Source organism: Macaca thibetana, chromosome 11 (assembly GCF_024542745.1).
Source record: "Macaca thibetana thibetana isolate TM-01 chromosome 11, ASM2454274v1, whole genome shotgun sequence".
NCBI lineage: Eukaryota > Metazoa > Chordata > Mammalia > Primates > Cercopithecidae > Macaca > Macaca thibetana.
This window is the reverse complement of record NC_065588.1, coordinates 139,827-156,705: the sequence shown is the minus strand read 5'-3', so window position 1 is coordinate 156,705 and position 16,879 is coordinate 139,827. Positions and strand designations below refer to the sequence as shown.

At 54.2% G+C, this 16,879-nt stretch overlaps 1 protein-coding gene across 5 annotated transcripts in view; it reads right to left on the bottom strand.

The window, feature by feature from the left end:
• IQSEC3 (IQ motif and Sec7 domain ArfGEF 3) overlaps positions 1-16,879 on the bottom strand; it is a 114,728-nt gene that overhangs the window by 26,578 nt on the left and 71,271 nt on the right. For all 5 annotated transcript variants that reach the window (XM_050747026.1, XM_050747027.1, XM_050747029.1 and 2 more), the window contains exons 4-5: positions 11,700-12,790; positions 9,464-9,625 (exon numbers count right to left, since the gene is read on the bottom strand). In XM_050747026.1, coding sequence (XP_050602983.1) covers positions 9,464-9,625; positions 11,700-12,790 — 1,253 coding nt within the window. The remainder of the gene's footprint in view (positions 1-9,463; positions 9,626-11,699; positions 12,791-16,879) is intronic.

Here is a 16,879-nt window from a genome sequence, read left to right as displayed (position 1 = left end):
CATGTTTATTTGGTAGATGGAGCACCAACACAGGGGGCCTGATGCACATGCATATTCTGAATTCTCGTCGCCACTGGCTGTGCGCTGGCCGCCTGGCTCCCTCCCACATTGGCCATGGCCTTGCTGCTTCTCCACGGCCCTGGGCTCTGCCAACTTCTCCCCTCCCCATGCCCACAGCCGCAGTTTAGGGTTCATCCTTTGTCACCATGGCTGTTAACAGCAGTAGCCTCCTCACCAGTCTCCCTGCCTCCCAACTGTCTTCAGAGCCATCCTAGGCTGCTCATTGGTACCGTGGCTCACGCCCCTGCTCACATTTCTTCCAGGGCTTCCCACATCCCTAGTGTGAAACCCAAGCTCCTTAGCAAAGCAAAGAAGGCCCTGTCTGCTTCCAGCTTCTCTCGCCCCTTCCCCAGCGTGGTCCCTCCTGCAGCCTGGCTCTCATGCCCACATTTTTGGCGCATGCTGTTTTTTCTTCCTGCCGCCCAGCCCCACCCCTGCAGGCCTCTGTTTAGCTCTCATCCTCCCTAGGAGTCTTTCCTGACCTCTGTTGTCCCCGTTTATCTGTTCACCATTGCGTTTATCTCCCTGTGTCATAACATTTGCCTGCCTGTCTTCCCCACGAGGCTACAGGCTCCTTCAAGACAGGGCAGTTCTTTCAATCTCTGCCTCCCTGGGGTATGGGCACCCAATCACTGTTTTGTGGGATGAATGAATGAGTGAGTGAGAGATGACCAGGAATGACCTCGAGCATGCTGGCAGCTGGAGAAGGAGCCGCAGTGGCCTGTGCCTTTGGAAGTTCTACCCAACAGCCCAGGATTACTCAGCCTGCTTTGCTGCCAAGATTATCCGGAGCTGACACCGAGACCTGTGATGGACTTGCGAATGGCCCCGAGGATTCCAGACCCCAGACAATGAGGCAGTGTGGCGGGCACAGACCCCCTCTTCTTCCCCCTGCACACGCAAGTGAGTGATGAGAACTAGAGCAACTGGCACTGGTTAGACTGCTTCCAGCCAAGCATGACTGGACCTGTCTCAGGAGGTGCCGCTGACTGGCGTGTGGATCACGAGTGGTACCGGTTTTGCTCAGGCTTCCCCCTCCTTCCTGTGAGCTTCTGCAGGGTCTGCAGCAAATACCTCACAAGGGTTGGGGAAAAAGGATGGATGTTCCCTGCATCTGTAGAAACAGGTACAATCTTGCATAAAACTGCTTGTTAACATCGATCTGTGCGTGGAATCAGTTTGTGTTGTCGGAAAATAAAGCGTCCTACACGCCTGTGATCAAAATGAATTTCATCATCTCCACCTTCTTTTTTTTAGTGATAGCAAGACAGTGTCTGGCAGACAAAGGAACTGGTGGGGAGCTGAAAATAGGTAATGGTAGCAGCAGGGGTTTTTAATTGGCTGGAAGAGACGGCAAAGATCTGGCCTGAGAGGAAGTGTGTGAGCTTGTGCTCCTGGCTGAGACCAAGCCCAGGTTTCAGGATTAGGAAGGAAAAGTAAACCACCTATTGCCACGGAATGTAGAAACCCTGGCTTTATTTGGCAGTTCTTGGCTTCCACAATCCAGTGAAAAAGGCCCCTCATCCAGAGAGTTATTTTGTTCGTCAGAACTCATAACATGCTCAACAAAGGCCAAGGCGTTTTGGAAAAGTGCAACGTGGCTAAGAAAATAGAAGAGGAGGAGACGGATGCAGGACCTGCCAGTGTCCCTGGTGATGTCATGGGGATGAAGAAACTCTCTTTTGAGGGGGCTGGGCAGGACTGGCTGCCACTCACACCTTGAGACTCAGGTACCAGAAGAACTAAGTTCAAACTACCCTTACAGTTTAGAATCCCCGAGCTGATTTTTCTCTTGCTGGACTCGGCAGCGTCGTTTGCTGGTGGATCTCAAACTGAGGCATGCATTGGAATTGCCTGGTGGGTTTATTAGTGCATGGAGTGCTGGGCCCCAAGCCCCAGAGTCTGATTCAGTGGGCCTGGAGTGGGAACTGAGAGTGTGCATTGCTAACAAGCTTCCAAGTGAAGCTGATGCTGCTGGCCCGGGGACCACCCTTTAGAAGCACTGCTCTATGCCAATAGCAGTGGGTGGAATAAGAAAAGGCCACGGAGCTGTTACTTCAAGTCACGTAGCCTCCTGGTGGCTCATCTCCTCACCTCGAGAATGGAGACGACACTGAGAAGATCTACCAGGCAGGGTTGTTACGAGTGTTAAAAGGGGCAGTGGGTGTGAAGTTCCTGGTATACAACAGGGCTTAACTGAACGTGCATTTTCATTAGGTGTGGGCCGACCCGGCTGTCAGTGGACAGGACCCCTCCCTGCCCCACCAACTAATTCTGCCTGGAATTATATCATTAGACAGCCATCCATCGGCCCTTTAAGACATGCATACACCAGAGAGAGGAAGCTAAATCTGGCTCAGACCTCTTGAGACTTGCAAATCAGCTTCTCAGCTCTGCTTTCTTCCCAAATGGAGAGGATCAGGGCATAGCAAATAAGGGGCAGAGCGAATAATGCCGAGGCAAGAGGTGGGATAGTACCTGATTTTGTTCAGTTTCTCTGCTGCTGGCCAGGAGACTAGTCATGTCTTTTCCCCAGGGCCTCCGTTTCTGCCAGGGTAAAATGAGAGGGCTGGACCACTGACTGTCTAAGGGGTCTTCAGTGTCATGATTCACGACGGGGGACTGACAAGGACTGTAAAAGCAACCGAACCACATGGGTCTCGGAATGACGCACAGAGGCTGGACGGTGCAGGGTTAAGGCCTCAGGTGATGGAGCCATTGTGCCCGGCTTCAGACCACAGCCACTGAGTAGCTCTGTGACTGTGGGCAAGCTCCCTAACCTCTCCGTTCCTCAGTGCCTCTGTTTGGTACGGATTAGCCGCACTTCCCTCCCAGCGTCGCTGTGAACATGGAACGAGGTTTTGCATGTAAGGCTCTCAGAACAGCACCTGTGGCACACAGCACATGTGAGCCACATTATATTTCATGGCCTGCTTGGTCACAAACGGCCCTGCTGGAGATACGACAGCCCTGCCCTGGAGACACTGACACCCCGGAAGCCCTCCTAGAAGGCCCACGTCGGAGCGGCCTGTTGCAGTCACAGCTGACACACAGAGGAGACTAAGTCCTCCAGAGCAAAGGCCTGAGCAGTCAGGGAAGGACTGGGTGGCAGGTAGGTCCATTTCTATATAAAAGTCCAATTTAAATGCCAAAGTGACCAGGCCAAAGGGAGTCTCAATCCTGGACTGAAGGTCCCAAGATCTCCAGCTACAGAAGTAAGTAGGTCTTAAACTCTCACAACTGTTGACTGTTCAGGAGAATCCCTTGTCTATCTGTGGTGGGGAGTGGGGCAGGAAAGAGTGGAGAGGTGAAGGGTCAAGGCCATAACCCCAAAGACACCACTTTTGAAGATGTTCTCTTTTCATCCTTCTGGTGCTGGCAGTGTACCATTTTCAAAGCAGTGGAAATGACCCTGAATCTTCTATTCCTGCCTGCACTGGGTCTCCGTCTCTCTCTCTCTCTCTCTCTCTCTCTCTCTCTCCCCTTCCTCCCTCCCTCCCTCCCTCCCTTTCTTCCTTCCTTCCTCCCTCCCTCCCTCCTCTATCCTCTTCTTCTCTCTCTCTCCTTCCTCCCTCTCTCCCTCCCTTCCTTCCTTCCTCCCTCCCTCCCCTCTCTTCTTCTCTCTCTTTCTCTCTCTCTCTCCCCTTCCTCCCTCCCTCCCTTTCTTCCTTCCTTCCTCCCTCCCTCCTCTCTCCTCTTCTTCTCTCTCTTTCTCTCTCTCTCTCTCCTTCCTCCCTCCCTTCCTTCCTTCCTTCCTCCCTCCCTCCCTCCCCTCTCTTCTTCTCTCTCTTTCTCTCTCTCTCTCTCTCCCCTTCCTTCCTCCCTCCCTCCCTTCCTCCCTACCTCCCTCCCTCCTCTCTCTTCTTCTCTTTCTCTCTCTCTCTCCTTCCTCCCTCCCTCCCTCCTCTCTCCTCTTCTTCTCTCTCTCTCTCTCCTTCCTCCCTCCCTCCCTTCCTTCCTCCCTACCTCCTCTCTCTTCTTCTCTCTCTTTCTCTCTCTCTCTCCTTCCTCCCTCCCTCCCTCCCTCTCTTCCTTCCTTTCTTCCTTCCTTCCTTCCTTCCTCCCTCCTTCCCTCCTCTCTCCTCTTCTTCTTCTCTCTCTCTCCTTCCTCCCTCCCTCCCTCCCTTCCTTCCTTCCTCCTCCCTCCCTCCCTCCCTCCCTCCTTCCCTCCTCTCTCCTCTTCTTCTTCTCTCTCTCTCTCCTTTTTTGAGACAGGCTCCCACTCCGTTGTCCAGGCTTCCAGCCTAGAGTGCAGTGGCACAGTCACAACTCACTGCAGCTTCCATCTCCTGGGCTCAAGCAATTCCCCTGCCTTGGCCTCCCGAGTAGCTGGGACCACAGGTGCCCGCCACCACACCTGGCTATTTAAAAAAAATTTTTTTTGTAGAGATGAGGTCTCTTTTGCCCAGGCTGGAGTGCAGTGGTGCCCTAACAGCTCACAGTAGCCCTAACCTCCTAGGTTCAAGTGATTCTGATGCCTTGACCTCCCAAAGTGCTGGGACTACAGGCGTGAGCCACAATGCTTGCCTGGGCCTCTTTTTCTCTCCTCCAGACACGTAAGGTCTGCCTGGGCCTGCTCTCCCCTTCCTCATAGGAATTCCTCAGGAATAAGGTAACTGAGATTACACACAGCAGTGTGGGCAGGATGTTCTCAAATGATTTCTTTCTAGCAATGAAAGGCCAGAGCCTTCCAGACTGTTGAATGTGACAGACAATCTGTTTTCATTTCTAAATGTCCTCTAAGAAGAACAAATCTGTTATACTCTGGCCAACATATTTCCATGGAAATAAAATAATGAAATCTGACCCAAACGTCAAACCCTGATATGTCTTGGAATTTAACAAAGGATGGAGCAGATGCAGTGGAGGGAAGAACACGCAGGAAGCTTTCTTCCGGCAGCTCACCCCAGAAACTGCCTTCCCGCATGTCATGGAGACGGTAGACACCAGTGCTCTCCATGTGCACGGGGTTCACACCGGAAAAATCATCCAGGCCAGAAAGAGGCCGCTCACAGCCGGCATGCAACATTCCCCATCCACTGGCCTTCAAACCTGCTGAAGCGGACATTTCAGAAAGGAAATAGAGCAGAGCCAAATTCCCCAGCCATGTGAAAACGCAGAGGGAGAGGCTCCAGCCCTAGAGGACCCTAACCCTGGCTGCTGTCTGGCTCCTGCTGCTGGCCTGCCACCGCATGACTCTCAGCTTCTGGACCGGGCTTCCTCAGGCTGCAGGCTGCTCCCCAGACTGGGCTGACCCCCTTCCCAGCAAAGCCCAGGAAGTTCCAGCAAGTTCTCGTTGTCTGCCTAGTAGACCTGAGTTTGAGTCACGTTTGAGGGTTCCTTGTGCGCGGGGAATGGGACGGCGGGGCGGGGGCGTTCTAATGTCTGTGCTTTCAAGTAGGAAAGATAATAATGAAATAGCTAACATTTAGCCTGTAGTCCCAGCTACTCAGGAGGCTGAGGTTTGAGGAGCACTTGGGCCCAGGAGTTCAAGCTGCAGTGAGCTTTGATCATGCCACTGCCCAGTAGCCCTGGTGACAAAGAGAGATCCTGTCTCTAATAAAAAAAAAAAAAAGAAAAGAAAGAGCTAACATTTACAGATAACTTGCTAGGCGTCAGGCACTTCATGTACATTGAAAACATTTAATTCACTTGAGACAGGTACTCTTACCAGCATTTTACTAATGAGGAAACTGAGGCTGATTTCTCCTTTAACAACAAACAGGCTGGGTGTAGTGGCTCATGCCCGTAATCCCAGCATTTTGGGAGACTGAGGTGGGAGCACTGTGTGAGGCTGGGAGTTTGAGACCAGCCTGGGCAACATAGTGAGACCCCCATCGCTACAAAAATATTTAAAAATTAGCCAGGTGTGGTGGCACATGCCAGTGGTGCCAGCTATTCAGGAGGCCACGGTGCGAGGTTCTCTTGAGCCTAGGAGTTTAAGGCTGCAGTGAACCATGATTGCACCACCGCACTCCAGCCTGGGCAACAGGGCAAGACTCTGTCTCAAAAAAACCAAAAGCAAAATCTTCGCAGGTAAACACTGGAGTGAGTGTGGCTCTTTGAGCTCGGAATGCCTTCTATTATTATCATCTGGTAAGGCCTGGTAAGAATACATTCCTTCTTGGAATGTGTCTTCTGTGGAAATGAGACACAAAAGGATGGAGATGTCAGCTTCCAAGAGCGCTGAGGGCCGAATTCTGAAAGCAAATGTCACAGCATTCATGATGCTCAGACAGACCAGCAGTCGAGGTGGCAGCGGCTCCCTCCCTCCTCTTCCTTTCCCCGCAGGCCTGAGAGTTGGGATGCGCACCCTCCCCCGAGAGGCTTTCTCAGCGGCTGCAGCCTGGGAGAGTGCTGTGGTTTGGGCTGTTTTAGTCTCCAAGGGGATGGGTGATTTATGTCCTTTTATTCAGCAAACAGCTTTGTACAGAACGAATGCCACTTGCTAAATGTCACCAGGCGGGGACAGGGGAGCCGCACAGAATCCCAATGAAGCCTTCCAGGCCTGGGCAAAATGGCACCTGGTGACTTGGTTAGTGTGTGCGTTTTCTCTGGCGGGAGTGAGGAAGAGACAGTGATTCTGAAATCCAGACTGGCTGGCCAGAGTGGCAGAGAAATGCAGAGACTCCAGCGCCCACCTCCGCTGCCAGTGCCTGCCACTTCCTGCTTCTCCATCTTCTCCCTGCCCTTTGCAGGACAGAAGCGAGGCGGTCGGTGACCTATGGACTTTGGGGAAGGGCTCCTTTCTGTGGCACTGAGTCAGCATGCCAGGGCCTCTGGGCCCAGGCCTGCATGGCTACACAGTCAAGCATGAGGGATTGCGGCTTTCATCAGGGCACATCGGGGCTCAGCTCTCCAAGCCAGGGTTCTGGCTGGAGGCCCCTTGGTCTTCTCACTCTCTTTTCATGCTCCTCCTCCTCACCTCTCCCCATCCACACCTAGGTCTGTAAGTTCCCTGAGACTGTGAGCCATGCTTCTTCACACACACACACACACACACACACACACACACGGGTGCCCAGTGTGGCCCCATTCTCAACACACAATAAATAAGTGCTTGATGTTTGTTGAATAATAAACGGCCAACTCATTCCCCCATGAGCCCTGGCACCCCGGCACTGCCCTGGGGCCTGCGGGCTGCATTGGCAGGATGACAAAGCATGCCCCAGTGTTTAAGGCAGTGCTACCAAGGCACTAAGAGATGGGAAAGGTGGTAGAGTCTCAGGACTTGGAGAAACCTTTGCAATCACATTGTCCAACCCTCTCATTTTACAGATGAGGACACCGAGGCCCAGAGAGGTGACCTGTCAAAGCCACACAGCACAGAGGAGCAGAGCCTGGGTCCAGCTATTCCTCTGATCTCACCACCCTGCCTCTTCTCACTGGAAGAGTGTACCAAGGCGGGAGTCTGGCCCCTACCCACCCCGAGGCTGATCCCTGCCTAAGGGGGTTAGCCCAGCCCCCAGCCGGGCTCCTCTCCTCAGCACAGGCTGCAGCCACTGCTCCCAGCCTCCAGTCCACAGCCCATACACCCAGCCTTCCAGGGAGGAGGGCAATTAGTTTTCACTGTGCCACTCAGCACCACCTGGGCTGCAGGAAAACACTGCGTTCCCCGCACTCCAGATCAATGTGGGCCTCGCAGGTTAGAATTTAGGGCGCAGACCACATGGAGATTGGGAAAGACAGAAGGAAATGGACAACAGTCAGGGCCTGTGGGTGAAGCAGAGTCACTCCTGCCCCCAGAGCAGAGACACACAGGAGGGGTTCCTGGGGCGACGGGGCCAGCACCTCACCCTGGCTTGGGGAGGAAGGGACTGGGACAACAGCGCATGAAAGCCAGAGAGCTGAGCCGACTAGGGGACACAGAAAAGGAAGGGTGTAGGTGTATCCTGGATCCCAGTATCACCTCCATGGGCCCCCACAGCAGTGCTGGGGAGGGGAAGGGAAGCCTGAGGGAGAAGAGAAAGGAGGTGAGAGGGAGACACTGCCTAGCATTGGCTCTCTCTCCTCTTTGAGGCCCGCAGAGGGTCTCCACCAGCAGCTCCAGGAGGGATGATAAATTGTCAAAAGCCACCAAGAGCCGGGGCAGGAGCTCAGTTCTGCCCAACTGAGGGCCGTGCAGGGATTTCAAGGTCCCTGAGCGGATCCCAGCCCTCACTCATTGAACTCAGTCAGATCACCACCACATCAGTGGATTTAGAAACGTGACAGGGATTTCAGAGGGCAATGGGTCCAGCCCTTACAACCCAGCACCTCTCTGCAGGCAAGGAAACGCAGGCCCAGAGGACAGGGGCTTCTCCACGTGGGCACACGGCGCCAAGGCAGCTCCATCAATAGAAGCTAAATCTCCGAACTCCCACTCCAGGGGTGCTGACCACTGGGTGGGTGACTCCCTCAGCGTCCAAACCCTCTCTGGCAGGCCCTTGCTGCTCCAGGGGCCAGTATGAAAGGGAGAGCTCCTCCCAGGGCCTCCAGGGAGACACTTCTGCTGACCGTCCCCAAGGAGAAAGAGGAGAGATAAATGGGGGAGGGTCCCTGAAGAATGGTGACCTTCAAGAAGGAGGCCAACCTAGGGCACTAGTGGAAGCCAGAAAGAGCAGGGGGGCATGGCAGGGGCTGGAGCCGATGTCCTAGGGAAAGAGTAGCTGCAAGGCCCTGCCCCTCAGCCTCAGAGGAGCGCCAGCCCTGCCCTGCCATTCTGGACAAGGTGTGAGTGTGAAGAGACTCTTGCCTGTCCACACTATCAAGGCTGAGCGGGGGCAAAGGCAGCCCCCTTGGGGTCCCCACCCTGCGACTGGACTTTAAAACCATTTTCTTTGGTTTTAAACAAACAGTTTTTCTTTGGTCATGATTTTGTTGGTTGACTTATCTTTATGGAATTGTAGTATTTTCTTGCTCTAAAACCCTCAGTCTAACCCCTTCTTCTTTCTGCCTCACATTTTTGCCTCCAGCGATATGAAAATGAACCTTGGAGAATGGGTGGGTCCTGGGGGAGGGGGGCCGAGGGGCTCTTCACCAGGCAGAGATGAACCCCGAGGGGCTCTTCACCAGGCAGAGATGAACCCCAGTGCTGACACGGGCCCCTTCCTTTTCCTGGTTTCTCCTGCCCTGGAGGGTGGCACACAGAAAGGGCTCTTTGTCTCTTTGGACCATTTCTGTATCCCTGGTGCCTCAAATGGAGCCGGGCCTGGAGCGAACTCCATCAATGACTCTGACGGCAGACAGGGCTCCGGCCCACTGGGGTGATGGGCTAAAGAGGGGATTCTGGTTCCTGTGGACAATCTGGAAGCTGGAAGCTGTTAGAACTGGAGCGAGGATTTCACCAGGGAGCTCACGGAGAGAGCCCGGGCAGGTGGGGTGTGGGAAGGAGTCGGGGGAGCCCGGAGCGCGGGATACTCACTCCAGCACGTCGCGGTTGAACTGCTTCTTGCTGTTGCCCAGGAACTCTCCAATCATCTGGCGGCTGAGGCCCTTTCGCTGGAGGAGGAAATGGGCCACACCAATGGGGGTATCAGGGATGAAGCCGCGGGAGATCAGGAACTGGATGCCCTTGTCCGGGTTTCTGGAGGTGGGGAGAGCGGGGAGAAGCAGTAGAGAGTGAGCTGAAGCCATCAGGACTCTTTCCTCCCTGTCTTCCACCCATGGAAGTGCCCAGAGGTTCCTTGGAAATCCAGTTTCCCATTGGAAGCACCTCTCACCACAGCTTCCACCCACTGAATGTCCTCACACAGAGGATGGTGTGTGACCAGGAGGAGGACAGGGGAGGTCTGCAAACAAAGTGAATTCCAGAGCAGGTGGAGGAGAAGGACCCTGTCCCTGCCTCCTGGGTCTTACCCCAGGCCTGCCCTTCCCCCTACCCATATCCTGTTGTCAATATGCAGGTCCCCACCGCAGATGCCCCAACCTGGAGAGAGGGTGGGAGAAACAGAGGTGGGACCTCCGCCACACCCCCTCTTTCCTTTGCAAGCTTTGAAGCCATGCTCCTCCCTGAGCTGTTTCTCACAGGTCCAGGAGGAGGTAAGTGCGGAAACACAAGGTAAGCACTCAGAACCTTCCATAGCACTTCAACATTTCCGGGACAAGCAGGCATGTGGCTGTTTTTCTAGCAACTCATTTTTATTGTATTTTACAAAAGTATTAGCCCACAATGTATTTTCAGAAGGGTGTGGGGGAACAAAACTGGTCCTTCGCTATGGATAGTTTAAGAATTATTGGCCGGGCGCGGTGGCTCAAGCCTGTAATCCCAGCACTTTGGGAGGCCGAGACGGGCGGATCACAAGGTCAGGAGATCGAGACCATCCTGGCTAACACGGTGAAACCCCGTCTCTACTAAAAAATACAAAAACCTAGCCGGGCGAGGTGGCGGGCGCCTGTAGTCCCAGCTACTCGGGAGGCTGAGGCAGGAGAATGGCGTGAACCCGGGAGGCGGAGCTTGCAGTGAGCTGAGATCCGGCCACTGCACTCCAGTCTGGGCGACAAAGCGAGACTCTGTCTCAACAACAACAACAACAACAAAAAAAAAAAAAAAAAAAAAAAGAATTACTGCCTTGGGGGAGACGAGTATCTGTGTGAGTTTTCATGTGCGTGAAGAAGTGACACTGTGGAAGTGGGGGTGGTTTAGCATCAGATCCGCCTTCCCCTAGGTCTGCCGAGTACTAGCTCTTTCATCGTGGGCAACTCGCCGTACTGGTGTGAGCCGGCTTCCTTTTCTGTAAAACAGCATGGTAGCACCTCTGTGTAGATACTGCTGGGAGGATTATAGATGCTTTATGTAAGGTGAGCTATGAACAGTGGCTACTTCCTCTAGAATAGAGACCTCTTGAGGCCAGCGGATGTGTCCTATTCCCCTCTGTGGTCACAGTGCCTGGCACCCGATAAATAACAGCCAAATGAATGGATGAACATGCATTAGGGCCAGAGAGAGACGCTCTTGGCTTGGGGTTATGAAGGGGCGAGTGGAGGATGGAGGCGAGTGCCTCATGGACTTGACTTTCCATGGGAGGGGCAGGTGTGCTTCCTTTCCTCTGCTTGGGACTGGCTGTATACATTCCCTGCGGGACCAGTCCGGGTCTCACTGGGGTCTCTGAGCTATGGCAGTCGGTCATTTCTCCCCTGTTCTCTTTCTACTCTGCCTCTGCCTGCTTCACACTCTGTCTTCCTGGTAGCCCTCCCCTCTCCTGCTGTCTGCCGCATTCCTTACACGGCGCCTCCCCCACCCAGCCCCGCATTTCATCAACGCTGGGAGCTAATGCGTTTTCCCTGGCTTCATATTCCACCCGAATGATTGCTGCTTAATCCTCAAGCCGCCTGGACTGTTATTTACTTAATACTGTCTTTTCTTTTACATTCTCTTACTTTTCAAACCCTAGCTTCATCTTAAACTGTAACAGTTGTGAAAGCATGTGTTCGATGTGTTATTTTTTTCCTTTAATCTCTCTTAAAATAAACTCAGAATGATTAAAAACAAAATGCGTACTTCCTAAACATGACCCCAGGGATCAGGCAAGGCACAGATGCGCCTGGAGGGCCCTGGGATGACGTGGGCAGTCACCTGGTGCCCTGCTTGGTGGAGGGGAGGTGTCCCTCCTCCTTCCCTCCCTCCCAGCACTCCGGGCTGGGGGCCAGGGCTGACTTACATGTTGAACAGGTTGAGGCCGATGCGGTAGAGTCGCTTGCGCAGGGTGTCGGTGGAGAGCGTGGGCGACTTGCAGCTGGCGGGGTTCTCGCAGTGGTAGCGCGGCAGGCTCAGGATCATGGCCTGCAGGGCGTCCTTGGAGGCGGAGGCCGACACCTCCGAGCCTGACTTGGCGGACTTGGTGGACGTGCTGCTGCTGCTCAGCTGCTCCAAGTCGCCTGCCTCAGCCTCGGCCCCTTTCCCCACGTCTGCTGCCTCCTCCTCCTCCTCCTCCTCCTCCTCTGCTTTGGCTGCTGTGGCTTCATCCACCGCCCCCCCAGCCCCAGCCTCTGTGCATGAGTCCTCCGCGGACGCGTCCCCCCGGCCCACTGCGGGGGCTTCCGCGGCCTCCTGCCCGGGGGTCCCGCCCTGCTCGGCCTTGCCCGCCGCGGGCTCCGCTGTGGCCTGGGCCGTCTGAGCGCCCAGGCAGTTGGCTACGGACAGAGCCGTGGCGGAGGACACGGATATGTTCTGGCTGGCGATCTGCACCGTGACGTCCCGGAAAGCCATCATGAGGGTGCCGCTGTGGCCCGGGGGCAGGCCGGGGGTCTCCGCGGCCTCATCCCCCGGCCCGGGGCCTGCGCTCTCCGGCTCCCGCATCTCGCCCTCCAGGCCTGGGGGCCCCGCGGCCGCCTGCAGGGCCTGGTGGAGCTGGTAAGCGCCGGTCTCCTGCAGGGAGCACATGGTCTTGAGGCTCCAAGTGCTGAGCGCGTCGTCGATGGACTTGGCCAGGGACTGCACCTGCTCGGTGAAGGAGTCCTCCAGCTCGGTGAGGGTGCCCGCGAAGGTGGGCGGCAGGGAGGGCGCGCGCACCAGCGGCAGCCCCATGAGGCCGTAGCCCTCCATGAGCGCTTTCTCGGCCGCCAGGCTCTCGGCCGTGGGTGCCCGCACCTTGCGCAGGGAGATCCGCCGTGGCAGGCGGCTCTCCAGAAGCGAGTTGCGGATTTTCTCAAAGTTCTTGCTGAGCTGGTATTGGCGGAAGGCGGTTTGGATGGTGCAAGCGGCGCGCCGGGACACCAGGTGACCCCCGTACTTGTGTTCTAGCATTTCAATCTGCAAGGACAAGACAGAGAGGAGGAAGGACTCAGAGGGGAAAGGTGGTCAACCCCTCTGAGGAGTGGTGGAGTCACACGGACAAACTTGGGTGGGGCCCAGGAATGGACAGTGGGGGGCTCCTGGGCAGCTCAAGTCTGAACCGCCTAGCATGTCACGGCCACATGGCAAGACTCCTAGAGGTGTAGGATGGAGGGGTCCGTTCTGGGGACTGGTAATGTCCTAAGGGCCAGGAGGGAGGTGCTGTGTATCGTGGACAGATTTTGATGCTGTGGCGGGTATTACAAAATGCTCATGGACGGGCACAGTAGCTCAGGCCTGCAGTCCCAGCATTTTGGGAGGCTAAGGAGAGAAGATTGTTTGAGCTTAGGAGTTTGAGACCAGGCTGGGCAACACAGCTAGACCTTGTCTGTCTCTAAAACAAACAAACAAACAAACATAAAATAAAATTAACTGGGTGTCCTGGTGCACGCCTGTGGTCTTCAGCTACTGGGAAGGCTGAGGTAGGAGGATTGCTTGAGCCCAAGGAGTTGGAGGTTACAGTGAGCTATGACTGTACCACAGCACTCCAGCCTGGGCAAAAAAGTGAGACTTTGTGTCTGTTTTTTTTTAGTTTATGTTGGAGATGCACACAGAAGTATTTATGGGTAAAATGCGTGACACCTGGAATATGTGTTAAAATATTCTGTCAAAAAATGTGGAAGAGTTAGATGACATAATATTAACATTAATAAATATTAATAAAATGGTTACAGCTGGATGATAGCTGGGGGGAGTTCATAACACTGTTGTTTCTACTTTTGTGCACACTTTAAAAATAATAAACAACGAAAAACAGAAATGCTAAAAACACTCACAGTTCCTCGTGTTTCCCCACTCTTCCCCAGCAGCCACGTCTCTGTGTTGTTTTTTTTTCCCTGGGAACATCAGAAGGGTTGGGATCTGGGTTGGACCATCCGTGTGTTCCCAGGACATAGTCAGCTGCTCAGTAAATGTGGCTTTGCTAAAAAGTTGAGTCGGTGTCTCAAGAAGGGGGGTCCCTCCAGGCCACCATTACCAAGAGTTCCCCAATTTGAGTCACCTCTGTTCTTATGGTGGGAGCTGTCCAACCAGGCAGGGCCGGGTGGGGCGGGCTCGGGGGCATGGCACCTCCCCTGGGCAGATCTGATCCCAGGAAAACTTTTTTTTTTTTTTTTTTTTTTTTTGAGACGGAGTCTTGCTCTGTCTGGAGTGCAGTGGCGCCAGGCTCACTGCAAACTCCTGGGTTCACGCCATTCTCCTGCCTCAGCCTCCTGAGTATCTGGGACTACAGGCACCCGCCACTGCGCCCGGCTCATTTTTTGTATTTTTAGTAGAGACGGGGTTTCACCGTGGTCTCGATCTCCTGACCTTGTGATCCGCCCGCCTCGGCCTCCCAAAGTGCTGGGATTACAGGCGTGAGCCACCGCGCCCGGCTGATCCCAGGAAAACTTCTGTCAGGGCGCCAGTGTGCCTCCTCTCGGCTCTGTCCTCCTGTCCATGGGCTTTCTCCTCTCAGGTTGCTACGCTCTCACTTTTCCTCCCTATTGAAACTTCTCAGGAAAGGACAGGGAAGGTATGACTGAGCCACGCCCCCAGAGGCTTCTGCCTGTCAGTAAGGGACAAGGCCTGTGAGAAGGTGATGGGCTTAAATGGTGGCATCCTAGACTCTGATCAGCCGTCAGAGAAGTTTGGGAAGTGAGCGTGTTCCCGGTCCCTGAAATTATGTCCTATTCACAACCAGACATGCCAGGTACACATGGCGTCCTTCCCAAACGAAGAATCGGGATGGGTGCGCTGAGATGAACGACTGAAGGCAAGAACAACGACGTCACTCCCATGTTCTCCAGGGATCGTGGGTCGGGAGGGGTACAGATAGAAAGCCCGCACTTCATCCCTCAGCACAATACTTCACCTGCTTCCTGCTCCCCTGGAGCCCCCAAAGGCTGCAGCCAGAATGAATGCCTGCCTCCCACAGCCCAGCCGTGCCCTCTGCTCCCTTCCTGCAGGGCGTGATGGGTGCCCCACTACCAGGCTAGCAGCGGTACCCTCTTAGCTCAAGAGACCTTGAGGCTACAACCCCAATCCACAAAGGCAATCCCAGGTAAAATGGGGCATCCTCAGCATCCTCAGGGCTTGTCTTCAGTGCTTCCAGCCTGGCCATTCAGTGCCTTCCCCATTCCCAAACCTGGGGACATCATTCCGTCTCCCCCAGCATCCAACTCTACCCTCGGAGACAGCTGGAACTCATGCAAATTCAGGTGTAAATTGCGACTAAGGCTTCCTATATGGCTTCTCTCAAAGCTACTTGCATTCCATAAGGGACAAGGCCCTGAGCAGGAGGAAGCTCCCAGTGCTATCACAATCCCCCTATTGGAGGGGTCTTCAAGGTGCTCTAAACCACACCAAGGGTATTCCTCATCTACTGCTGTGCAGCACATTACCACACATCCAGCCACTTGAAGCAGCGCCTGTTTATTTCTCATGTCGCTCTGTGAATCTAGTCTGGGCACGGCTCATCTGGGTTATCTGCTCAGGATCTCACCAGGCTGAAACCAAGATAGCACTCAGGGCTGCAATATCATCTAAGGTGTGGGGTCCTCCTTTGAGCTCACTCTTGTTGGCAGAGTTCAGCTCCTGTAATCACAGGACTTAGGCCCTCAGTCACCAGAGGTTGCCTGCTGTCCCCTGGCACGTGGCCTTTTTCATCACCGGATAGCTCAGTCCTTCAAGGCCAACAGGACAGTGTCTGTCTGGGGCCTCAGCTTCATTTATAGGGCGGACCTGACTAGCTCAGACCCACCCTGGATGACGTTTCTTTTTATTAACTCAAAAGCAACCAAATGGCAACCTAATCATCAGAGTGATGTCCCATCACATTCGCTCATCCTGCCCATACTCAACGGAAGGGGATTATAGAGGATGTGTACACTGGTGTGAAGGGGACTTGAGGGCCATCTTAGAATTCTGCCCACGGTATGAACTGGACAGCTGCCCACTTGATCTTTACCAGGTATGACCTCAGGCGCCCATAACAGACACAGACACTTGCCTCTGAGGCATTCTGTTCCTGCCCCTGCAGAAATACTGTAGCCTGGCTCACTCTCCCTGCTGAATTTGGACACATTTCCTGAGGCCTGGAATAGGGACTTGGCTTTGGCTCAGGCAGGAAAGTCCTCCCCCAGGGGAAATGTAGAGAGGAAGGGGACTGAGCACTAAACTGGCTCCTTTTCTCTCAATCTCTGTCAACCTTACTCAAGCACCACGAGAAACCGACAGATTTCCCATTTCTTTTTTTTTTTGAGATGGAGTCCCGCTCTGTCACCCAGGCTAGAGTGCAGTGGCACAATCTCAGCTCCCATAACCTCCGCCTCCTGGGTTCAAGCGATTCTCCTGCCTCAGCCTCCAGAGTAGCTGAGATTACAGGTGTGCGCCACTGTGCCTGGCTAACTTTTGTATTTTTTTTTTTAGTAGACACGGGGTTCTGCCATGCTGGCCAGGCTGGTCTTGAACTCCTGGCGCCTGGGTGATCCGCCCGCCTCGGCCTCCCAAAGTGCTGGGATTACAGGTGTGAGCCGCTGCACCCGGCCAGATTTCACATTTCTTTCTCATCTGGCCTATTTGTACTTCTAGGGAAACCCCAGGCCCAAGAACATTCTTCTGCAGCACGAGATGCTATTGGCAACACAGGGAAGGTATGAAATCCATTGCTCGAGATGCTCCCAAAACGGTGATGGGGTCCGGGCCCTTGGCATGGTGTCATCCTGCTTGAAGGCACAAGACTAGCTGATATAACCCTAGGAGACTCCGTCTACTACTGGGCGATGTCTATACTTCACCCAAGCAGGAAAGAAAACCAGATTTTACATTCTTGAATCTGTCCCATCACATCCTCCACTAGACATCAAGCCCCATGAGGGCAGATTTTGCCCTCCATGGTCACTGCTGTCTCCTCCAACGCTTGGACAGTGCCCAGCACATAGTAGGTCTTCAATGAGTATGTATTGGACAAATTAATTCCAAAGTTATATTTGTGACTCTCAAAACCTTCCTAATCTGACCCACAGCAGA